At 44.6% G+C, this 25,841-nt stretch overlaps 1 protein-coding gene across 1 annotated transcript; it reads left to right on the plus strand.

Moving 5' to 3' along the window:
• The first annotated feature begins 1,793 nt into the window (after positions 1-1,793).
• Positions 1,794-25,423, plus strand: TMEM233 (transmembrane protein 233). Its single transcript, XM_069497507.1, has 2 exons — positions 1,794-1,979; positions 25,283-25,423. Exons 1-2 carry the CDS (start codon positions 1,794-1,796, stop codon positions 25,421-25,423), a joined length of 327 nt encoding a protein of 108 aa, XP_069353608.1.
• The last annotated feature ends 418 nt before the right edge of the window (positions 25,424-25,841 follow it).

Consider the following 25,841-nt stretch of genomic DNA (forward strand, 5'->3'; position numbering starts at 1 on the left):
CTTTGAGGAAGTGACTTGAGCTGATGACCGAGGAATAAGAAGGAAGAGCCATGTAACAGTCTTGGAGAACAGCATTCCAGGCAGAGGGAAAAGTCAATGCGAAGACTTGGTTGAGAATTCAGTAGATGAATCTCATCTTTGGGTTATTACCACTTGATTAATCAACCAAAATGGGGAGAGGGCATGGTGGAGAAGATTAACTATTTCATCTTTGTGTGCTCACCCAGCAAGCTATACTAAGCACACACCTTGTATCAGGCACCGTGCCAGGTGCTGACACGAAGATGAGCAAGATAGTCCCCTCTCTCCAGGGCTTTGCAGTCCAATGAGGGAGGCAGATAACAAAATAATTATGGCCCCATGAGATAAGTGAGGGCATCCCAGACACTCAGTTCATGTTCTGAGAAAGCCCAGCAGATGATTAATACTTTCGAGTATGATGGTGTGAGCAACTGTTTTTGAGACTGCACATGATAAAACTGTTTTCATTTCTTTGTGGTCCTGACAGCTCAGAATATCTGGATTTTTGGTAGAATATTTGAAACAATGGATATCAGGTTTAAGATACTATATAATTGACTATAGTTCAGAATGTAGGGAAACAGCATCCCAATAATAGCTAACATTTATTGAGCACGTACATTCACCTGGCTTAATGTGCAATCTCGTACAGTCCCCACAGCGCCCTTAGGAGACAGAGTCTATTATTAGTCCTCTTTTTCAGATGAAGAAATTGTGACTCAGCAAGGTGAAGGGACTTTCCGGAAGTCACTCAAGTCAGAGGTAATGATTTCCCAGCTCTGACTGGGTTTGGAGCCTCAGTTCTGGTCCATACTGCCTCCCATGAATGGCTTAGACACGGATGCAATTGCTGCCGTCGACTCAGTTTCCAAAGTGGATTCCTCTCTCTTCTCCCTATCCCAGTTATCCATCTGGGTTGTCTACACCTGCCAGATCTACTGACATTTCTCTCCAGGTGTCCTGTAGGTGGAAAAGTGGAGAGGAGAAGAACTCCCCGGGAGTTCACTCGGGGGCAAGAATGGAGAGCACCTGGACAGGGCGGTGCCCGCTGACCGGCTCCACGGGGCTGCAGTCTCCCGAGCCCCGTGGAGTGGAGCCCGTGGGGAGTGTTGAGAAGTGTTGAGGCCAAAGCTGAGCACCTGGCTCCCGCCCACCTGTGGGGGAGGAGTGATTGCTGGGGCTTCTCGTGCAAGGTCCGAGTAGAAGGGGCTGAGTCAGGGAAAGCCAATGAAATGCTCCGGAGCCAGACAATTAAGGTAAGATGTTGAAGTCTAGACGCAGTAGTCGGTCTTTTGCCAACTGGATCGGGTGGGTCCCCTCCCATCTAAATGCATTCAGATTAAGTGGCTTTAAAACATTAGCTGGTCATCTTCGGCCCACAGGCTGGCCAGGTGGAACTTGAAGGGCCTTCTCTGCCCTGAGCCTCCTCTTATTCCAGACTTCCCTGTGTGAGTCTGTGCGTCCGTCTGATGGTCTCTGGGTGTGTCCACCAGGGAGTGGGGTGTCTTCGTCTGCCTTTCCCGCTTCTCAGGCTGGCTGGCTCCCTCTGTCCTCCCCCCACCTCCCGCCCTCCCTCTCTCCTTGCGGGGAGGCTCTTGGCCCAGGTCCCTGAGCCTGGGCGGGCGCTGGCGGCGGACGCAGCAGGGGTGAGGTCACGTCTCCCTTGAGCCCCGCGCCGCTGGCTTTTCAGAGCCTTGCCGCGAGCCGGCGGCCAGAGCCCGAGACCGCGCGACCGTGCGCTCCTCCGCCCTCCCTGCGCCCGGGTCTCGCCCATGTCTCAGTACGCCCCCAGCTCGGACTTCAAGAGGGCTTTGGACAGCAGTCCCGAGGCCAACACTGAAGATGACAAGACCGAGGAGGACGTGCCCATGCCCCAGAACTACCTGTGGCTCGCCATCGTCTCGTGTTTTTGCCCTGCGTACCCCATCAACATCGTGGCTTTGGTCTTCTCCATCATGGTGAGTGGATTAGGGCCAGAGGCCGCCCAGGAGGAGAGACCCGGGCGGTTTTGCGCCCCTCCCGGGGACCCAGTGAGACTCTGCGGCTCCCTTCCTCACCGCCCCGCGCGCTAGGAGTTCTCTGCCCTCTGCATCCCCTCCTCATCTTTCTCAGGCTCTGGGGGCTCCCCGCAACCATCAGCACCTCCTTGTTGGTGCTCAGATCCCTGACAAAACCTCCCCCACGCTAGCTTTCTGCTCCTTTCCAACGCCCGTGGTGCGCGCTCTCTCCAACTCGGGGAAGTTCTTCTGTCGACTTTCCTGCTTCCCTCTTCCTCCTCTGACATTCCTAGGCACTAGCGCGGGTCTCCTCGACGCGCTTTTCTAGACCCCCAATGCGCGCCGCCCTAGCCCGTTCTCTGAGTGCGCGGGCTCTATGTCCCCAAAACTGCTGCGACGGTGCTCCAGCTCGGCAGCGCCCGGGACTGTGTCTCAGCATATGCTCCTTTCTCTCTTTGCTGCTCCGGGGGCACCGCCTCGGCCACTCTTCGAGGGTCCCCAGGCGATTCCCAACGCCCCCTCCTTGACCCCCAGGTCCCGAGCTTTGGCACGGCACGCTCTCTCCGAGCAGCAGGTCCTTCTCGCTCCTTCCTACGCCCAGCGGCCTTTCTTTGCCTCTCCCGCACCCCCTTTCCAGCGCGCCCGAGGCTGACTCACACCCGTCACCTCTCCAGGCTTTTCTTTTGCGCCGCTGCGCCCCTCTCACCAGCAAAGTACGTGCGCCTTTCCTTCGTGGTTCCTCCCCCATTTGCTGCGCACTGACCCTATCCTCGCCTCTCTCGGCGTCCCAAAGGGTTCCCAGGCGCCCCTCCACCACTCTGTCCTGCACCCGGGGTGCTCCCGGGAATGCACCGGGGACTCCACGCTCAGGGCCGCTCTGCGCGCCCTCTGCGCCCCGGCCTCCCGAGCCGCGCGCCCCAGAGGAGAGGCCGCTGGTGCCCCTAGTCTGCCCTTCCGGAGCTCAGCTCCGCGGCCCTCTACAACCCTCGTAGGAACCCTCCCGCGAACCCCACCAGGAGGGCGACAAGCGCCCGCTAGGTCCGGGCCTTATTGACTGGAGCAGCTGGCCCGGGGGTGGCGGCGGGACCGGCACTGTCCCGGGACAACCCTTGCAGTTGCGCTCCCTCCCCCACCCGCCCACCTCGCCTCCGCTGGACAAGGGAACTCTCCGGCCACAGACGGAGAGTCCTGATTCAGTTCGGTGAAGATCTCAAGCCACCCCTCCTGCTGCCATCAAGTCCCCCACACTTGTCCATGGCACCACATTCGCTTCGAGGGTTCCTGCATACTCCATTTGCACCCGCAATTTGCCCCTTCCCAAACCCGGTGTGTAGGCTGTGTCTGCACCAACTTTCAGGTGAGCAGTATACACTGTCTGGGTTCAAATCCCGCTTTCTGGCTGTATGATCTGGAAAGTCACCGCATCTCTGAACCTCAGTCCCTTTGTAAAATGGGAATAACCATAGCCGTATTTCTTGGAGTTGGTATGCGCATTAATGACATCATAATTGCAAAGCACTTAGAACAGTGTCCAGCACGGTACTATTATAAGATCTTGACTCAAATGTCATTTCTAGTCCCCCTTCCGTGCTGCCTTTTGCCCAAAGAACTTCTCTCCATCTGATATTTTATTTTACATGTGTTTACTGTCTCATTAGAGTCCAAGCTCTAGGAGGGCAAGGATATTTGTTGGTTTTGTTTGTTACTGTGTCTTCAGCACCTAGAAGAGAATCAGGCATGTGGTAGATGCTTAAATATTATGAAATGAATGCATGCATGAATGGTGTCCCTGGATCATTATGTCTGCTTTACTCCTGCTGCTTTTTCTCATACCGAAGCCCTGGAAGCCATCGTATCCCGTTCCTTAGGACCAACTAGCCAATTTCCTCCCTTCCTTCCTCTCCCCAGATATCCGGTCTTGAGGTATTTTGCAGAGAGGCTGGAAGTGAGGCTGCAGCCAAATTCTCCAGGCAGCAGCAGACTCTGGCACGGGTGCCCACATTCTATCCCCGTTTATTAATGAAGCAGCCAAGTCACCCCTTCCCAGCGCCACTCCCCAAACGGCCTGCAAAGGCTTTTTCTCTTATTGGTCTGAGATGAGCTAACATTGCAGCTGGTGGTGACAGGTCGGATACTAATGATGGCACTTGTGCCCTGGGGGATGAGGTTTGGACATGCTTTGAATAGGAACCTCTTTTTCTAATCCTCACATCCCCGTTCCCTCCCCCAAGACTTTTTTCAATCGCTTTACAGCGAGAACAGACACTGGAGACAGCAAGTTGACTATGGGCAAGTTTTATACCCCTTTCAAGCCTTGGTTTCTTTATCTTTTATAAAATGGGAATGTGAAAGCTGTTTTAAGTTGAGCGAAAGTGTTATAAGGATGAAACAAAACAAAGTATATTAAGCTCCTAGCACTATGCTAGGTGCGTGCAATAATTGCCAGCCAGATGTATAGATCTGGAACCTGGAGACCTCATGCTTCACACACAAAAACAAACAGAACACCAAACAAGTAAAACCTAAATGCTAAAAGGTGCCTCCTGCACGCTCCCTACTGCATTCTCCCTAAGGTGCTGGAAGTGTTTTTCCATTGATATAGTGTGGATCTGGGCTTGATAAGTTTTGTCACAAAGACTCCAAAGGACAAAGAGGAAGAGGAAGGGTATGAAGAAGAAAGGTAGCCGACCAATTCTGTCAGTTTTGTGTTTTCTTTAGGGTGTTTTGTGATGTTCAGTCCTGGCTATTTTCAAATCTTATTTATCTGTAATTTATAATAAGTTCGGACACAGCAACGATGTGCCTGGGAGTCTCCACTGGGGATTGGGCCATTCCCCATGGAGGCATTTGGAAATGTGGAGGAGAGGGGGTATCTGCTGTGGTCTTGATGATTTGGGGTGCTGCTGGCTTTGGAAGAGCCAAGGTACTCATGTCCTGCCGTACTAGGGACTGTGCCCCAATGAAGAATGGACATACCCCCAATACCAATAGCACCCCAATTAAGAAGCACTGTAAGATAGCACAAATTGATGTTAACATGGATATGTGGAAGACAGGCTCAAAATAATTAGTTCTCAGAACAGTAAAAAGAGCCAGTAATCTCAAAACAATACCTTTGTTTATTAAACCAAGTCTAAGAAGCTTTTGATAAAATTCCAAAAATTGGGGTAGATGAAGAATAAAACTAGTTTGAAAAGTACACATTTGATAAGAGTGCTCTTCATGCTGTGGGCATCCGTGTTCTTTCCACTACCCCATGTGGACCCAGGGGAGTCCTGGGGTAATGAGGCGGCACAGTCTAACATGTCTGGTTGTATCAAAACATCGGCGGGTCAGGCATTGTCAGTGGCAGGGACACAGAAGTGTTTGTTCCTTTATCTATTGAAAGTCTATTTGTTGAAAGTGCACTTTAACCTGTACTCAGTTTAGGGGACACATAGCTCAAGAATTTCCCCCCGGCCTGGGCTACTGCTAGCCCATACTGCACCTTCGTGTGAATTGGAATGTGACGCACTTCCTCCCTGCAGCCATGCCCCTGCGCCGGGGCACACAGCTTGGTAAGTGGAGCACAGGCTGGTTTTCAGGCTTCGTTCATCCTGTTCCCACCCATCCCCAGCTATCTCTGTTTATTCCATCTGAAAGGAACTCCATAATTTCCTAATATGGCCTTCCATCCTGAAGAAAAAAAAATGTTCACTCAACAAACATTTATTGGGCACCTATTATGTGCCAGGATCTGTTCCAGGCATTCCTTTATCGAGTGGTAGGTAACTAAGGTTAGCGAGATCTCTGCCCTCCTGGATCTGGAAGAAGTGGGATTCCAGGCAGGTTGCAGGAGTGTTAGCAAATTCAGGATTAGTTCACCATCTATTGGTCATGTAGCTGGAATTTGCTACCTGACTCAGGAGACTGAAGGTGAGCCCGTGCTGAGCCTCAATTCTTGATGACATCATGGTGCAATCATTTGCACAACTGAGCCAACTGGTTACTCTAATCATCGAGGCAAAATAGCCAATGACTTTTGATTGGATGGTTTATAAGCTTTCATCAGAACTTTCCCCTCCCACCTACAGAACTATTGAGGTTCAGTTCCTTGTCTTTTATTTGCCATGGTTGTGACTTCATGCAAGTGTCTCAATCTTTCTGAAGCCTGGTTTTTCCACCCTGCAAAAATGGCAGTTGTGATAGGATTTACTCAAGTACATTTGTGGAGATTAAATGATAAAAGTTAAAAGTTTTCAACTCACTTCCTAGAACACAGCTAGAACTCAGCAAGTCTCGATAATGATGATGGTGATGGTGATTGAGATGTGTACATTCTAGGGATACAGGCCATTACATTTTCTAATAGCAGTTCTGTGTTTGTATTGAGATGAGCAAATTTGATAAGAATAAAAACAGTGACCAGTAGACATGTCGCAGGAATAAATATTTGTTGCAGCCTCAGGGTAAATATCAAGGCAGCCAGTCTCACATACCTACAGAAGAAACAGTGATAAGGGACAGTTAGGCCAAGGCCTTTGTCACAAGCCATTATCTGGTCATGGGCTGACACAGTAAGCCACAGCCCTGCCCCAAACCTGAACACGCCTGCTCTGGAAGACAAGGTTAGTTGTCAAAAAGAAAGTAAATACTCAAAGGATGAAAAACAAGCCAAACTAAGTGTTCTTTCCATCTGATCCAGGCTCCACCAGTAGTTGCAAGTGGACTTCAATTAGGTTCAGAGGGAAGTTGGTTTTTGTGTGGGTTTTGTTGTTGTGGTGGTGGTGGTGGTGGTGGTGGTTTGGTTTGGTTTGGTTTGGTTTTTGGTGAACTTAGAAATAACAGATCTTGGTCCAGGCAGCTGCCCCAGAGGGCTTGACGCTGCCTCTGGGTTGGAGTTCTGAATGGTAACTGCTATTCATTGCATCCCTCCATGTGATTTCTCTCAATGTTCTCTGGTTCTTTCTACGAGATTGTCACATGAGAAATAGGATATTAATATTATAGACTCCTGTGACTTATTTCTTATGAATTTCTGTGCTTGGAGCTCTGAAGAGCACTCGGATAGTTCCAGATGATAAAGACCTTCTCTGAAGTGTGTTATCTTTTGAAGGCTGTGTTCAAGATACCCAGAGATTTTGCAGATATGTATGTCACCCAAGCGGCCCTGCCTCGTCAGCTACTTTCATGAGTTTCACAGCTATGTGGGCCACTGACATTTGGTATTTGAAAATCTAGAATCTAAGCTGCTGTGAGAGTCCTTTCAGGCCTAGATGGTTGGAGATACAGACTCCATCTATTTTAAGTTGTTAATCTGTGTGTATTACCAAAGAAAATATATTTTAAAGGCCATCTAAATTTTAATGGCCGTTATAGATGAAATACTATAATGGCTGAACTTGTCATCACATAATGTGGGGATAGAAATAAAACAAGATTCGCCATTAATGGATAGTTGTTGAAGCTGGGTTATGGGACCATGGGGAGTTATTTTATTATCCTGTTAATTTTTGTATACATTTAAAATTTTCCATAATAAACAGTAAAAAGAAGGGAGGGAAGGAGGGAGGGAGAGAAAGAGAGGAAAGAAGGAAGGAAAGGAAGGAAGAAAGGAAGAGAGAACATCGTTTCCAAAGTCATTAAATACTGCCCAAATGAATGGCAGGTAAGGTAACAAAGCAGCAGCTATTAAATGAGTTGGCCAAACAGGTCATGGTTGAGACTTGGAGTTTGTCACTAATTAATTGGCAAACTATTTCTGATTTATAAGGTACAAATATTGATGATGACTTCAGAGAAGGCCTTCAAATAATCATCAAGGGAAGGCCAGGTAGGACTCACATCCTAGAATGGTGCTTCTCAAACTTTGATCACCCAGGGATCTTAAAATGCAGATTCCACTCTTTTCTCAAGGCTTAGCTGGGGAAAAAAAAACCCACCACCTCCATGAAGCCTTTCTTGATTACCTCTTCTCTCTCTCACCCAAGGTTGTACCCCACTATACTCTGAACAGACATCCTCTCAGATCATCTTTACTTCCCTGCACTGACCTGTGTATGTGAACCCCCTTGAGGTTGCTCTGTTAGCCCCGGCACCTAGCACAATGTCAGGCACACAACACGTAGCTAACGTTCGATGGGTAAATGAACGAATGCATGAATAAATGGCTACTCAGGCCTATGTCTGCTCCTGCCTTTGTCTCTGAGGATTCTCTTCCCTTCCCCAGCTGTGTTTAGCATTTCTGCCAAAACTTTTTTGGAAAATATCCGGGAGACCCAGGCAAATGCTAAGGGTCATGGAGAGGTTGGCCAAGGCTTGATTCCCAAGGGTAAGTTTCCTGGCTAACCCAGAACTCACTGCTATCCTTACCCTGCAGACCAGTGGGTCCATATTTAAAAATTGGTCTCTGTGCCCAGCTTGCTAGTTCAGGACATGACGCTCTTCAGTTCAAAGCCCCTCATCCGAAATCTGAGCCTGAACATACCCAAAAAACTCCAGTTCTGCAAGTTCAGGAATTTAGCTAGGCTTTCCAAACTGTGCTTCTCAGATTGCTGGTTCTGCCTGATGTTAACAGATTTTACCAAAACAGGTGCAGGGGTGAGGATGGATGAAATTGAGAAGTCAAGTGCTAAGTTAAGCAAAAGTAAATTGTTTCTTTTCCTTTGGAGTTTCTTGGAGCCTTTGGCAAACCACTGTGCCTATGGCTTTTAATGGAACAGTCCAGCATGGAGCATTTACCAGGCATGTTTCCCAGCATCCTTGGATTATAAGGCTAAACACCATAATACACATTTTGGGAAGTACAGCTCTTAATGGTACCTTGGTTCTCCCTTTAATAAGTAGAGCCATTGTTGCTATGGTGGCATTGCAGAGTGCTCCAGCCCTAACATTCTTGCTTTGTAGACCCGCCCCTTCCCCTGTCTTCCAACACAGGTGTTTTTGATGAGCCTGGCTTGGTGGCTGTGCCTGTAATCCCAGCAATTTGGGAGTCTGAGGTGGGAGGATCCCTTGAGCCCTGGAGTTCAAATCCAGCCCAAACAACATAGGGAGACCCCCCCCCATCTCTAACAATTTGTTCTAATTTTTAAAAATTAATGAATCTCCCTAGCCAAACTTTTGCTGATTTTCTTCCTCCCTCATTCTCTTTTTTCCCACAGGTGAAATTCAGAAACTTGTCTTTCCATTCCCTTTACCCTTTATATCATATCTCTTATTCCTCAAACTAAAGGAGACCTCCTATATTTAACTCCCTCTTCTGGTAATTTTATTTGTTCTTTGCTGTGGGTAATTTTTATAGCAGGGTAGTATTGCTATTATTGTTGCTGCTGTTGTTATAACATTCACACATGTGTATTTGCTTTTCAAAGCATTTTCATATTGACACATTGACTTGTTCCTCGCAGAATCCCAGCAAGGTACATAAGAAAGCTGTCCTTATATATCCATGAGAAAATTTTCTGACAAAATCAAACATGACAGTCCTTGCCCCCGTGGAGTTTACAGTCTAGTCTCTTGAAGCATTTCTCATCGGATGGCTATGCCCTGCCCTTTGATATTAACAAAGGAATAGAGCTTTGAGGTTCTGAAAGCTTTCTCTTTCAACAGACTTACCCCATCAATATAAGAAGCATCTTATAAGACTCTTAATCAAGCCTGGCAGAATTCCTCCCTAGCTTTTGGCTGTAATGATAGACATCAAAAGGACAGTTCTCACTTGTCCTTGAAGATAATTATGGGGAGAAAAAGTCCAAAAGCCCAAGATGCAGATAGATGAGCACGAATGAATGAATGGTAATGAAGAAGAAATGCATTCTGTCATCTGGAAGCCAGTCTTAGAAGTCCCAGCACTACCTTTAGACATAAAAACTTATGAGCAAGCAAAATCTAAATAAGAAACCCCAAAGTCATCTGAAAATTCAGGTGTTATCGCTAAAACTACTAAGTGCCCACATACATCAGGCATTTTGATAGAAGCCTGCTATCTAGGAGTTTGGGATCTAAAGCAATATTAATCTTTTATATTATTATACCTGTACAAAAATATCTTAGACTAGACTATGTTCAGGTGTAGATGTAAGTCTACAGGTGGCAGGAGGGTGGATAAGGTGGAAGGGGAGAGGAAGAGACAGAGACAGGGACAATGAATGAGACAAGGAAAGAGAAAACCTCACTTTCTCCTCACTGGCCAAATATATACTAGAGATAAAGGAGTGAAGAAGATGAGGATGGCTTTGAAAGAGAGCAGAGTTGGTTTGAAGAAGAGGTACCACATTCCAAAATTAGGATTTCAGTATCAGCAACTGTACAGATCAGAATATTGGCATATTCACAATAGCAACTAAAATTAAAAATACTAGAAACAAACTTAGGAACCATGCAAGATCCATACAAAGAGAGCTTTACCAAGAGATTAAAATGTAAAAACATTAACTAAATGGAGAGGCATAATATTGCATATTAGATGTTCATTCCAGCATTAGTTACAATGTAAATTATAAAATGAGTTATTATAATAAATATGAAGCATGGTGCCTAGCACAGAGTGACTGCCTAATAAATATTTGATGTTGTTGTTATACAAAAATTGAAATGAGCATAAATGTTGATTCTAACATAGGAGATAGACTAAGTAAATTATACATCTCCTTATAACATAGACTATTACATAACTGTTAGAATCGTGCTTTTAAAGAATTTTTATATGCAGGGAAATGCTTGCTTAGGGTAAAAGATCAGACAGAAAAATAGTACAAAATACAAATTGTGTGTACAGTGAGATCCCACATTCTTTAAAAGTATCCACATACCATATACATGCACTCGCATGAGCTGGAGCATGAAGTATTCCAAAATGTCTACACTGCTTTCCTCTGAATGGCAGGATTATGGAGAATTACAATGTAAAAGTTAAGACCACAAACTCTATTACCGGGCCCACCAGGGTTTGAATCCTGGCTCTACTGCTTACTGTTATGTGACATCGATCAAATGACTTAACCTCTCTGAGCTTCAGCTTCCTCATCTGTAAACTGGAAACAATATCATCGTTGTTGTGTGAATTAAATGCAATGGTACTTGATAAATTTTGGCTACTGTCATTTCAAATATTCCTATAAGTTTTTAATATCGTTCATATTTTCTGTTAAAAATGTTAGACCTCATTTCTAGTCGTAAATAAGCACTTTTCTAAAGATGGTAAAAAGAAAAAATCTTCAGCAAAGAGGAAGAGGAGTTAGTAATTAGGTGCATTCTTCTCTATCCTAAATCATATATTCTTCTGGAGCTGAAATGGTCAGCTCTCTAGTTAACTCATGACAAATGATGTTTTACTCTGATCTGTTATTCTAGTCTTGAAAATGTCAAAAGACAGAACCTGCAGTTTAGCACAGTTCTTGCCATAAAACAAATGCTTGGAAAGTGTTCACAATTCTGTTGTGGTTTTTGTTCCAAATTTCAATGGTTTTTTTTTAGCCTGAAATGGTAAGAAGTAGCTTTTTTTTTTTGAGACAGAGTCTTGCCCTGTTACCCCATCTAGAGTGCAGTGGTGTCATCCTAGCTCACTGGAACTTTAAACTCCTGGGCTCAAGCAATCACCCACCCCCCTTTCCCTCCTCCCTCCTGCATGATTTCCTTTGAGTTTTACCTCCATGTGTGCACGTGAGTGCTGATCAGTTAGTTCCAATTTAATGGTGAGTACATGTGGTGTTTGTTTTTCCATTCTTGTGATACTTCACTTAGGAGGATGGTCTCCAGTTCCATCCAGATTGTTGCAAAAGGTATTAATTCATTTTTATGGCTGAGTAGTACTCTGTGGTGCACATATACCACATTTGATTAATCCACTCATGAATTGACGGGCCCTTGGGTTGATTCCACATCTTTGTGATTGTGAATTGTGCCGCAATAAACATTCTAGCCATCCCTGGCCCCTGCCACCATGGTAGGAGGCTGGTTGGGGTGGCAGTTGGCTCTGAGGTTTAAAGAGAAAAGCTGGGTGAGGGAATTCAGATGAGCAGGGAGGGAGTTAAAAGCCAACATGAAGAAGCATCACTTGAGTGTGGAACCCTCAGAGAAGGTTCCACAGCAGCTGGGAGACTTTCTGCACCATTCCTCAGGGATAGAAAGCAGGGAGGAAGGTTCTCCCACATTCATTCATTCATTTATTCATTTAGCAGTTTCTGAACACCTACTGATACGCCAAGCATTGTGGCGGTCCTGGAGATAAATGCCAGCTTCGTACAGGTGACAGCTGGGGTTCTCAGTGACTAGAGGCAGCCTACATGTTGGGTCAGTGAATTCACCACTGTTCCTCCCTTCAAGAATTCTGAACCAGTTGAGAAAGAAGACACAGGAAAGAAACAGATGAGCTGTCTGGAGAGCGTGACTTCCTATCCACAGCCGAAGGGGCTTGCTGACACTCTGCCCTGAAATTGAACAGACTTGCCCATCCCTCCATGGGCAGCACAGGACAACTACAGCCTACAACGACCCTCTGTATGTCCAGTGAGAGAGTCATGGTACCAGCTCTCCAGGAACTTACATCCAAGCGTGGGGAAGACAGGCCACACACAAGTCATCAAATCAACAAGGTCATTTCAGAGAAGAGAATCAACAGGGAGGCATGTGAGAGAGATTCTACTTCAGAAAGGATGGTCAGCAAAGGCTGAAGGATGAGAATCCAGCTCTAAGAAGATCTGGGCAGGACCAGGGAGTGCAAAGGCCCTGGGGTGGAAATAAGCTTCCAGGGCCATATGCTATGTCATCTCTGTCATCCACTTAAAATGCTTTTAACTCCTCCAGGAAGGAATCCTGGGATAGACCACAGAGGAGAGAGCTAGGGGCATCTCATAAAAGCTCTTAACAGAATAGTACTTTGCTCTGGTCTCAATCCAACTTCCCCCCTCCCCCACCATTTAGCACCAATTCTTTCCTCAACCCTCATTGCAAACCGGAACAATTATTACTCAAAGCTAATACATTAACAAGCAGTAGCCCAGGCTTCACTGGTTCTCATCCCTCTCTGCTAAGTTGACTCCCTGGAAAACTCTCTTCTCTGTTTCTAAGGGGTGTTTCTCACGTGCTCACACAAAAGTCTAATCTGCGTCACACTGGCATGGCTTGGCTACTGCCTCCATTGGGCGCTGGGGTCATTGTCAGGCACCCCCAAGCTGCCAGGTACCACCTGGCATCCACGTTAGGGATCCACGTTGGTCCACTGGACACTCAAGGTTCAAAAGCTCTGTCGCTGGGCCTTGCTTCTTTACAAAAAAAAAAAAAAAAAAGGCATACAACTCAGTGGCTTTTAGTACATTCAAAAGGTTGTACAGCCATCATTACTATCTAATTTTAATAAATTTTCATCACTCCAAAAAGAAACCTCATACCCATTAGCATCACTCCCCATCCCCCCAGCACCTGGCAACCTCTAATCTACCGTCTGTCTCTATGAATTTACCTATTCTGGATATTTCTGATAAATGGAATCATACATTATGTGATCTTGCATGTCTGGCTTCTTTCACCTAGTGTAACATTTTCAGGGTTTACCCGTGTTGTGCCATGTATCAATGCTTCCTTCTTTTCAAGGCTGAATCATATTCTATTGTATGGATATCCTACATTTTGTTTTTCCATTCATTCATTGATGGACGTTTGAGTTGATTCCTTTTTTGTCTCTTATAAATAATGCTGCAATGAACATTCATGTACGAGTTTTTCGTGTGAATGTATGTTTCAATTGTCTTAGGCGTTTACCGAGGACTGGGATTGTCGGGTCATATGATAACCCTACGTTTAGCTTTTTGAGGAACTGCTAGATGGTTTCCAAAGTGGCTGCATCATTTTAAATTCCCAACAGCTCTGTCTGAGGGTGCCAGTTTCTCTGTAGCCTCAGTAACACTTGTCATTGTCTGTCCTCTTTATTCTAGCTATCCTAGTGGGTGGGAAGTGGTATCTTTCTGAAGTTTGGATCCGCATTTCTCTAATGATGAAGGATGTTGAGCAGCTTTTCATGTGCTTATTGGCCATTTGTGTATCTTCTTCAAAGAAATGGCTATTCAGATGTTTTGCTTGTTTTTAATTGATTGGTCGTCGTCTTCTTGTTGAGTTGTCAGAGTTCTTTATATATTCTGGATACAAATACTTTATCAGATGTGTCATTTGCAAATATTTTCTCCCCATCTTTGGGTTTTCTGGGGCTTGCTTCTTTCACTGCTTGGTGAACCTTGCTGGAGAGGTATGATTAAGTCTTGCAGAGTTTTTAGTGAAACTACATTCCATATCTGCGTGTGGTCACTCTCTCCTTTGGCCCCCGCCATGAACACTGGGCAGGGGACAGATTCAAAGGCAGACACCACGATGGTTCAGGCTCTGAACTCAATTCCTGAGTTTGAATCCCAGCTCCCTTCCTTACCCTAACTTCACTGAGCCTACGTTTCCGCACTTATACTATGGAAAATATTAACGACAATCTCTTTGCACTATTTTCAAAATTAAATGAGATAATACCAGACCCCTTTACACTCATTATCTCATTTAAGCCTCACAACCAACCTGTGCTGTAGATAGTATTATCCTCGTTTTACAGATGAGGAAAACTGAGTTCCATAGCCTTCATGCGAGGCCTTATTTTCCTTTGGGTTTGGCTGCTACCCTGTTAAAGATCCAAATATCTATGTTATCACATTGTCTGTGATAAAATGGGGCAAACTGTAATTCACATGCATTTACATTTGTGTAAAATATTGGCAGCTGTGGGGAGGGGGTTCCATTTAAAAGAAAATTATCGGTAACCTTGGCTTATGAAATAAAGGCTAAATAACCTATCAATTTCTCCCCACCACAGGGTTCTGTCTTATTTCCTTCGTAGCGCTTCTCCCTGCTTGAAATTTCAATTTTTAATGATGTGTTTGAGTGCTAACTGTACGGCTCCTTCAACTCTTTGAGGGCAAGGACTTTGTCTGATTCATACCTGGCTGGTAGGCCCAGCACTTACCGCAAAGCCAGTATAGAGCAGTGGCTTAGGAGTTCTCAATGAGTGCATAAATACATAGGGAAAGTGACTTACCATGTTTCAGTTGTTTGGGAAATATCACATTAGACCTACTGTCTCCCTTCTTATAGCTGAAAGTAGACAACAGTTTCCATTTAATACATGTTAGTGATGTGCCAAGCATTATGCTAAGATTTTTCATTGTATTCATTCACTTAATCTGCCTGGCAATTCCAGGAAGTAGGTACTTCTTTTATCATCACCCCCATTTACAGAAGTAGAGACTAAGGCATGGAGAAGTTAGGTAACTTGCTCAAGATACGACGAGTAGAGAGCAGAACTGGCGTGGAATCCAGGCAGACAGGCTCAGAGCCCACGTGCTCAACCACGATGGCACTGGACCTTTCAGTATTAGGGGAAAAAATCTCAATCTCCAAGGCCAATGGTTCCCCGCTTTATAAAACAAATGGAGGAGACAACTATAGCACTAGCCTTTGCGAAACCTAAGACCCAAATGAAGTCCTATATATAGGACTGTCACACAAAATCAAGTGAAAGCTACAAGATTAATCTAATCTTCCAGATCTGTAGATAGACTGATTTTTAGTAGTATGGAGGACAAAAAAAAAAAAAAAAAATCAGGCCAGGAGTGGTGGCTCATACCTGTAATCCCAGCACTTTGGGAGACCAAGGCGGGAGGATCACTTGAGGCCAGAAGTTCAAGACCAGGCTGGGCAACATAGTGAGACCCTGTCTCTATAAAAAAATTTTTTAAAAATTAGCCAGGCATGATGGCGTACACCCCTAGTCCCAGTTACTCAGGAAGTTAAGTGGGAGGATCACTTGAGCCCAGGAGGTTGAGGTTGCATTGAGCTGTGATCATGCCACTGCACTCTAGCCTGGGCAGCAGAGCAAAACCCTGTTTTGAAAGGAAAAAAAAAGTTCAGATAACTAACAGAATTAATTGGTTTGGGATCACCGAAATAGAGCTTCATCTGCGTGGTCAGCCAGGCATTCTTTTTACACACAAGCAACCATCAACTGTCCAAATGGCTAGATATTTGGATATTTGGGCAAACTTGTAAGAAGGTTGTTTCCAAACAAAGCATTGGAAAAGGAAACCTGGGGCTATATGAATTTTAGTCCTTTTTATTGGAAATATATATTAAGGGAATGCTAAATGTCAGACCCTCCGCTAGACACCGGAAGTAGAGTGGTGAGCAAACTGAGACATGGTCTGTGCCTTCATGGGACACACAGTCGGGTGACAGAGACACTCAAAAGTCAGCAGGCAACCAAGTAAAATAACTATGACTCATCAAGAGCCATGAAGGAAACAAAAGGGGGCTTGAGTCAGAACTTAGTGACTATGGTCAGGGGACCCACTTAAAATGGGGGGACCTGGGAAGGCTGTCCTGGGGAAGATGACATGTATAACAAGCCCAGACCAGGAGACTGAGCAGGCACTGGCCACGTGAGACAGACAGGGAGCAGAGGAAATGACCTGGGCAAGGAGAGGGGACAGGAAGGGGGAGGTGGTGAGCAAGGAGGCATGCAGGGGCCAGCCCTGCGGAGTCGGGAAGGGCAGAATGAAGAATGTGAGTCTCTCCAAGGGCAATAGGGAGCCAAGGAGGGTTTACAGCCGCGGCCACACAGAGTTGCTATCCCTTCCACCCACACATGTGATCTGTGCTGTGTTCTCATAGAGCATTATCAGATATCAGGAACGGTTCTTCACACTGAGATGTCACTGGCTGCTCAGGCTTCACTCTGTCACCTGTCCCAGGTAACAGCAATACACCTTCTGTGCCATCCCAAGGAGGAAGGGGATATAATGGCAGAAACTCTTGGTTTTCACCGAGGTCTTTTTTTCTTAACACTAGGCGCCATCATAAAGGAAACAATTGGCCAAGGGGAATATGGAACGTACAAAATTATATTTAATAGCTCATTTGTTGTCATTGTTATCAATCAGCCTATGACATATCAATAATAGCTAATGCTGATTGATGTTATTTCCCAGGCACTGTTCAAAGCATTTTACACACATTAATTCATTTAATCCAGGATGACCAGGAGGCTAAAGCAAAAAATATCTGACAGCGTCTTCCCATTGCTATCATTTTGTGTTTGGGGACTAATTTGCACCAGGGTTGGGAACCACCAATAGAGTTTCGTCTCCGGTCTACACTGGCAGCAGCCCCATAGGTGATGTTGACTCATCTGGGGTGTCATGTGGGCTGTAGCAAGACTTCTGCTCTAAAGACCAGAGGGAAAGGATGAGGTCCTTTCCATATTTTCCTGGCTTCACCATTTGGTGTGAAGTGTCATGAATTCCCATGACGTTAGATCCAACAGTATCCAACACCAGTTTTCAAAGTTTGTGAGGTTATTCTGGTCTCTTCTTTGAGGTGTGGATGCCGGGAGTTGCTGGTACCTTCTGGAAGGTAGCCAGGAGTCTCCACTGCCTCGCAGCTGTCCTGCAGCTCCCTGCTGCAGCCTCCTTGAGGTTTAGCATAGAAACAGTCACCCTCGTTCCTGGCCCCAGACCAGCTTTCCTTCCGTGGGTCCTCGGGTATCATGTATCCATCCAGGGAAGGGGTGTATAAATAAGTCTGAAATGACCAGATGCGGTGACCATGACATCATTAGTATTTACTACAGGAGAGAGGAACTCGCCCACTTCTCTGTCAAAGGGTGACCTTCACCGGCTCAGGGCACCTCACCAAGACCTGGCAGCTCTTGTTAGGTTTTGCAATGACTGTCACATTTTGCCAACAGGAGCCCATGCCCAGAGAAAAGAGAAAAGGCACCGCAGGAGAATCTTGAGTGGCTTATAAAATGTGTGACCAGAACTCATTTGTTCTGTATTCTCATAAAGGTTCGTTTGCATCACAGAGGCAAATAAAACCTGGAAAGAAGCTAACGGCCCTTCCTTTTAACATATTATACTTTGCAGGGTGAACAGAGACAGCCACTGGCTACGTAGTGCCTTAAAATAAAGGTGGTTGGTTTATGAAATTATGAGATCTATAGCTTAGAAAGGAGCTCCAGGCAATGTCCAAGTTTCACAGATATAAGTGAAAAGACAGGGTTTGGGGGAAGAGTGTGACTTATAAAGAGTAACAGAGGGAATTTCTTTGTGTTGATGGAGCAGTTCTAGATCCTGATTGTGATCGTGGTTACTGAAATCTACATGGGACAGAATCTCATAGAACTGTACACATACAAAAATAAAATAGTACTTGTAAAAACTGATGAAATCTGAATAAGGTCTGTACCTGAATGAATAGTTGTGCATCAATGTCAGTTTCCTGATTTTGACAGAGTACTGTGGTCGCGTAAGATAGCATGAGGGATCGCTGGGAGAAGGGTAAACAGGCGCTCTGGATACTATTTTTGCAATTTCTTGTGAACCTTAAACTATATAAAATTAAAAGTTATAATTTTGTTTAAAAGACAATGAACTGGGAGAAAACTTTGCAAAAGATATAACAGATCAAGGAATATTATCTACTATAGTATTCAGTATAGTTTCCACTAGCCACATGCAATTATTGAGCACTTGAAAAATAGCTAGCACCACAGGTTTTCATGATATTATTTTGGACATGTTGGATTAAATAAAATACATGTTACTAAAATTAATTTTACCTACTTATTTTTGCTTTTTTCATGTGGCTACTAGAAAATTTAAAATAACCTGTATGGCTCCCATTAGATTTCTATTGCACAGGACTGATCTATAATATATAAAAAGTTCCCACAAATCAATAAGAAAAGATAAGCCAGTAGGAAGCTAGACAAACGATGTTGGTATATAATTCATCAAGAAGAAATATATGTGATTAATAAGCATTTATTCATTCAAGAAATATTTATTGACCTTCTACATTCCAGGCACTGTGTTAGTCACCAGGGAGAGGTGGCCAGTTTTAGATAAGCTGGTCTGAAAAGGCCTCAGTGAGGCGATAACTTTGGGCCAGGATCTGAAGGGCAAAAAGATGGCTTAACCTCATGATTAATTAAAGTAATATTATTTGGGGATTATTTTTTACCCATCAGAATGGGAAAAATAAATTGATTATATACAGTATTGGAAAGGATGTGGAGGAAAGGGTATTGAAAAACCATTAGTGGGAGTGTAGATTTGTGTAAACTTTTTGCAGAGCAATTTGACTCTACCTCTCCAAATGTAAACTTATATACCCTTCGAATCAGCAACCCCATTGATAGGAATGCACCCTCAGGGAAGGCTCAGATATATGCAAAAACACATGAATAAGGATAATATGTAGTCACAACAAATTTTAAATAATTAAATTGTCTATAGGTGAGATGTAACCATTTAAATGAACTATTATGAAGCCATGAAAAAGAAGGAGACAACTATACTGGAAACATTTCTGTAAGACTGAAGCTATCTGGAAACAAAAAGTTACAGCTGGGCACAGTGGCTCATACCTGTAATCCCAGCACTTTGGGAGGCTGAGGTAGGAGGATCGCTTGAGCCCAGGAGTTCAAAACCAGCCTGGGCAACATAGGGAGACCCTGTCTCTACAAAAACATTTAAAAATTAGGCAGGAGAATCACTTGAGCTCTGGTGTTTGAGGTTGCAGTGAGCTGTAACTGTGCCACTGCACTCAAGCCTGGGTGACAGAGTGGGACCCTGTCAAAAAAAAAAAAAAGAGAGAGAGAGAGAGAGGAAGGGAGGGAGAAGAGGAAGGGAGGGAGAAAAGGAAGGGAGGGAGGAAGGAAGGAAGGAGGGAAGGAAGGAAGGAAGGAAGGAAAAGTTACAAACAAAAGATTATGCCATAACAAATTAAGATTTTTTCCCAAAAATACAAGGATGGTGCAGGAAGTCTGTCAATATAACTCATTATTTTAAATCATGAATGGAGAAAGAAAAGGGGAATGAGACAGGCCTGAAAGCACTAGCTTAGAAAATTGCCCACCCTATATTTAGTGGGAAAAAAGCAAGTTGCAGAACAAGTGTAGTATGATACTGCTCATATTTTTAGAACAAAGAGAAAAAGAGAACATTAACAAAAACTCTATGTGTGTGTATGTGCGTGTGTAATCACTTTGCCTAACTAGCTGTGTGACCGTGGGCAAATTGTTTTAACTTCTTTGTGCCTCAGTTTTCCCATCAGTAAAATGGAAACCATAGAGCACCTACCTCATAGAATTATTGTGAGGACTCATAAAATAATCCTTGAAAAGTGTTTTAACATAGTGCCTGGCACATAATAAATGCTCAATAAATGTGATCATTATTACTTTGTCCAAGAAAGACTCCCAGAGGCCAAAATCTTTAGAAAAGAAAAGACTTTACTTACAAAGAAATGCAAGAAGTCCAACATCAAAAGGACTGTCTAGCCAAATCAGAAGTACAACACACGTATTTAAAAGAGAGAATTGCGAAGTTGCCAAGGTTACCAAGCTTTATATTAGTCTGTTCATGGAAAAAGAAAAAACAGTATCTTTCTCAAGATATGATAACATCCACAAAGGAAGTGACCTGTGTTTAGACGTTAGCATTGCAAAAGGCAGGGATGGAGTTGTCTTTGCCAAGATTTATGAGAAATACTCAAGGTTTTAATATTTAAGGGAGCTGGACTGGACAGACAGGCTCTGTTATTCTTGGTCTATCTTGGGGTGAAAATTGCTGTTTCTTTCTCCTGGCTGTGAAAAATGATGTGCTTAGTCATAATGGAAGAAGGAGAAAGTGTCAGTTTTCTTTTCATATTATTTGTGGGGGAAAAAAATCTAGAAGCAAATGCACCAAACTGCTAACAAGGGTTATCTCTGGAAAATGAGATTAGGGGAAGAGCTTTACGATTTACTGTAGGGCTTGTAGGTACTTTCTGTAGCGTTTGAACGCTTTGCATGGTCCCAGATTGCATTAGTCATTTTTAAAAAGAACAAATAAGATCATAGAAATTTGGAATAGCTAAAGCCTCCCTGTTTCTTTCTAGTTCTTCCACACCAGATGGACTAGTCTGCATTCTAAGCTCTTCAGAAAAAGATTTATAAACCTTGCATTTTCTCTAAAATCCATTCCCACCACTTCAGTCTGTTTCATCTGCCAGGAGAACCTTAGTATAAAATGGCAATTGGAAGAGGAAAGGAATGACAGCTGACACGTGGGGGAGGAGGGAAAGAATTCCTTCCTCTACTTGTTAGATCTCTGCCCTTAAGCCCAAGACCCCCAGCCACTGAAGTCCTTCAGGATGAAATCTGAGAATCTGAAAGTCTCCTCCCCCCATCCCTACTCCCATCTCCTCACATTCACCCGGCAGGTTTCCGCTTGGGCAGCCCCTTTTCCAAATACCAGAGGAGAAAATGGATTCAGACGAGGACTCATAAGGAGAGAAGAGTCCACACTCGTACCAAAAGATGCTTTTCACTTGTTTTTTCAAGCTAACAGCAGCCCTATTCCTGGACTCACTCAAGTTCACCATTATGAGTCCCGGAAAGTTGGTAGTTTGCAGACAGGAAGGTCACGTAGTAGGCAGCAGGGCATGATGGTGTGGCAGGATTCGCCCATGGCTTGCGCCCCAGTCCCCTCAGCCAGGTCACCCACGTGGCTCCTCTCACCTGTGCCAGAAAACTCCAATGGCCCAGGGAAACCCATCTCACCTGGGCGCATGGGCAATGCACAGATGGTAGACACACCATTCTCCAATATGGCACAGACTGCAGGTTCTTCCCACATTTTTGGTCACTGCTGCTGAGACCATGAAACTGGTTTTTGTTTTTGTTTTTGTTTTTGTTTTCATCCCAACGGCCAAGAGTTGACATGGTTTGGGAAGAGAGGGGAAGGTCTTGTTATTTTTCCTCTGGTGACAGCAACATAAATGCATTGCCATGATTCATCTCAGAACTGAGTTTTCCAAGGTAGCACGAGAGAATAATGATCAGTTTGGGGGGGTCTGAATCTACATCATTCTAAACTGGGTTATGAGCTCAGAATTTGGGATCCTAATATTCCGTGCAGAGACTTTGATTGTGAAGCCTTTAAAACAGCTTCTCAAACTTCGGTCCCCCAAAATTCGGATCTAGCAAGGGGTAGAGATGATTCTGTTGCACTGCACGAGTCACAGCTTTAGACTGAGAGCAAGACAGGAAGTTGCAACTCACAGGAAAAGCTAACATTTATCGAGTGTATACTATTTGCTGAGCCAATGCTAATCACTTTATATGCATTAACTCATTGGATCCTCCGATACAAAGTAGGTGCTTATGATTAAATACTGTTGCCCCCAATTTACAGATGAGGACACTGAGTCTTAGAAAAGTTGATAACTTGCCTTAGCTAGAATTTGGATTCAGGTCTCTCTGAGTTTAGAGCCCATGCTCTCTCACACACTCCCTTGGAATAAATGTAAAGGTGGTGAGCACCTTGACCTTGAATGACGTGAAGGATAGCCACCTAGACCAGAGGTTTTCAATTCTGTGAAGAGTAAAAATAATAATACTAGGCCAGGCACAGTGGCTCACGCCTGTAATCCTAGCACTCTGGGAGGCGGAGGCGGGAGGTTCCCTTGAGGTCAGGAGTTCGAGACCAGCCTGAGCAAGAGCAAGACTCCGTCTCTACTAAAAATAGAAAGAAATTAGCTGGACAACCAAAAGTATATAAAGAAAAAATTAGCCAGGCATGGTTGCACATGCCTGTAGTCCTAGCTACTCGGGAGGGTGAGGCAGGAGGATTGCTTGAGCCCAGGAGTTTTGAGGTTGCTGTGAGCTAGGCTGATGCCACGGCACTCTAGCCCAGGAAACAGAGCGAGACTGTGTCTCAAAAAAATAAAAATAAAATAATAATAATAAGGTGGAAGCAACCCAAGCGTCCATCGACAGATAAATGGATAAACAAAATGTAGTATAGCCATACAATGCAATATTGTTCAGTTTCAAAAAGGGAAGGAAATTCTGACACATGCTACAACATGGATGAAGCTTGAAGACATTATGCTAAGTAAAAGAAGCCAGTTGAAAATGGACAAATACCGTATGATTTCACTTATATAAAGTATCCAGAATGGTCAAGTATATAGAGCCAGAAAAGAGAATGGTGTCTGCGAGGGGCTTGGAGGAGGGTAGAATAGAGCGTAAGTATTTAACAGGAATAGAGTTTCAGTTGGGGAAGATATAAAAGCTCTGGAAAATGGTTGGTTATGGTTGCATGACCATGTGAATGTGCTTAACGCCACTAAACTATACACTTAAAAATGGTAAATGTTATGCATATTTTACCACAATAAAAAAAAAACACATAAGGCGGGGCATGGTGGCTCATACCTATAATCCTAGCGCTTTGGGAGGCAGAGGCAGGAGGATTGCTTGGGGCTAGGAGTTCGATACCAGCCTGAGCAAGAGCAATACCCCATCTCTACAAAATACAGGAAAATTAGCCAGGTTTGTGCCTGTAGTCCCAGCTACTCAGGAGGCTGAGGAAGGAGGATCATTTGAGCCCAAGAGTTTGAGGTTACAGTGAGCTGTGATGACACCACTGCACTCTACACAGGGTGACAAAGTGAGACCCTGTCTCAAAAAAAAAAAAAAATATATATATATATATATATAGACATAAAGCATATGGTACCTGGTCCCCACATCAGTTAAATCTGAATCTCCCCAGGATAGGGCCCAGATATCTTTGTTTCTTTAAAACTACCCAGGTGGTTCTAATGGGCACCCCAGGTTGAGAATTCCAGAATTCAGGACCTGGAATTTTGGAACTCACTCTCTGGAAGTCCCTGACATTGTTGCAGGTTCTCACTCCCTCATTCACACAAAAAGCCTGAAAGCAAATTCTTTTCTTTGCTGAGTCTCCCAGCCTGTTGCTGACTAAGGTGGCCCAGATCCAAGAATTAATGGAAGGTTCCGGAAGCAGAAAGCTCTGTGGTATAGTGGGTATTTCTCAGGCTTGTAATTGTCTGCATATGCCTAATCCCCGTTCATAGACCAGGAAGATGAGCAATTATTACTGAAGTGCTGTAATTTCAGAATGAAGAACAGAGGTTCCCAGGGACGTGTGTAATTCACAGCCCGGATGGAGGCTCTCGGTACATAGCTGTAGCACGACTTTAGGGTGATTGTTACCAGTGGGATGATGAAGGAGGCTCGTGATAAGGGAGAAAAACAGCATCTGGCCATCAGCTCAGTGGCAAGCATTCTCTGAGCACCCCTCCTTTGCCTGGCACCAGGCTAGGTCCTGGGGAACTCCAAGATGCCCTCAAAGAATTGAGGTTCTGTAGGGAAACAGACGTACTCATTCACTCACTCCGTCAATACGTATTTCTTGAGCTCCTACAATGTGCTAGACACCGCTCAAAGTACTAGCAACGAGGACGATACTTAAATATTTAACACATTTAGCATGGGCACAGAATCAGAGAAGATTCTCTGCTCAGCCCAGAAATAACCCTTAAGGTGCTGGATTTGAGGAAGTCTGGGGGGAATTCAGGAGAGGAAGCAGGATGGCTGGGACACTGGGGAAGGGAGACAAGCCTCAGGGTAGCTGCTGTTTGTCAATGAGTACAGAAGTATTTGAGCATTTTAACAGCTGGGAAAATGACAGCCTTGTCTCGGGCATAGAGATGAGCCCAAGGTCCCTGACCTCACGCATTGATCTTCTAGGGAAGAAGTGGGAGAACTTTTTCTGCAAATGACCAAATACTAAATATTTTTGGCCTTGAGGATCCTACAGTCTCTGTCCCAGCTACTCAATTCTGGCATTCTAGCACAAAAGCAGCCACAGATAATAGTAGACAAATGACCATGGCTATGTTCCAAACAAACTCGATTTACAAAAACAGGTGGCAGGATGGATTTGGCCCATGGGCCATAGTTGGCAAAGCCCTGTTCTAGCAGACAGGGCAGACATGCTCATTTATCCTTTTATGCTACAAATATTTATCCAGCATCTTCTACATGACAAGCATTGCACTAGGCACTGGCCTGCCATGTTGAACAAGACAGACAACGGCGGCCTACATAACACTTACGTTCTGGTGGAAGAGACAGAATCAATCATTTTAATCTGTTATGGTAAATGCTAAGATGAAAGTGACCAGGAAATACAGAGGGGGCAGCTAGCTCAGCCTTGGAGTTCAGGGAAGGATTCCCAGAGAAGGGGACAGCCATGCCACTCGCTCAGCAGCCTGACACTGAGATGAGCAAAGTCACCAGAGGGTTCTTCCAGCCTTTTATCAGGACAACCTGAGAATCCCCACACCCTTCCTGGTGGCTTGTCTATCATCACCAGCTCTTCCCTTGTGTCCCCCAGTCTCTGAACAGTTACAACGATGGCGACTACGAAGGATCCCGGCGGCTTGGGCGGAATGCCAAGTGGGTGGCCATCGCCTCCATCATCATTGGCCTTCTCATCATCGGCATTTCTTGTGCAGTTCACTTCGCAAGGAAGTAAGTATAGGTTTTTCGAATCCCTTGTGATGTAAGATGTCTTTTCTTGAATGCCCACTGGAATCTGTCAGGATAGGTTAGGTTATATGACAGTAACAAACAACCCCAAACAAAAGGGGTTTTCATGTGGTCTTCACTGGTGTTCCGTGGACCACAAGGTCAGTGGAAGGTCTCTCCTCCACACAGTCATTCAGGGTCCCAGGTGATCCAAACCTCCACCATCTTGTAGCTGCTCTATCTAGAACAGAAGTCAACAACTTTTTCTTTAAAGGGCCACATAGTAAATATTTTAGGCCTCGCAGGCCACATGGTCTCTATCATGGTCTCTGTCACAACTACTTAGCTCTGCCATTTTAGCACAAAAGCAGCCATAGACAATATGAGAATGAACAGGCATGGCCGTGTTCTAATACAACTTTATT

The sequence above is a fragment of the Eulemur rufifrons genome, chromosome 21 (genome assembly GCF_041146395.1).
Source record: "Eulemur rufifrons isolate Redbay chromosome 21, OSU_ERuf_1, whole genome shotgun sequence".
NCBI lineage: Eukaryota > Metazoa > Chordata > Mammalia > Primates > Lemuridae > Eulemur > Eulemur rufifrons.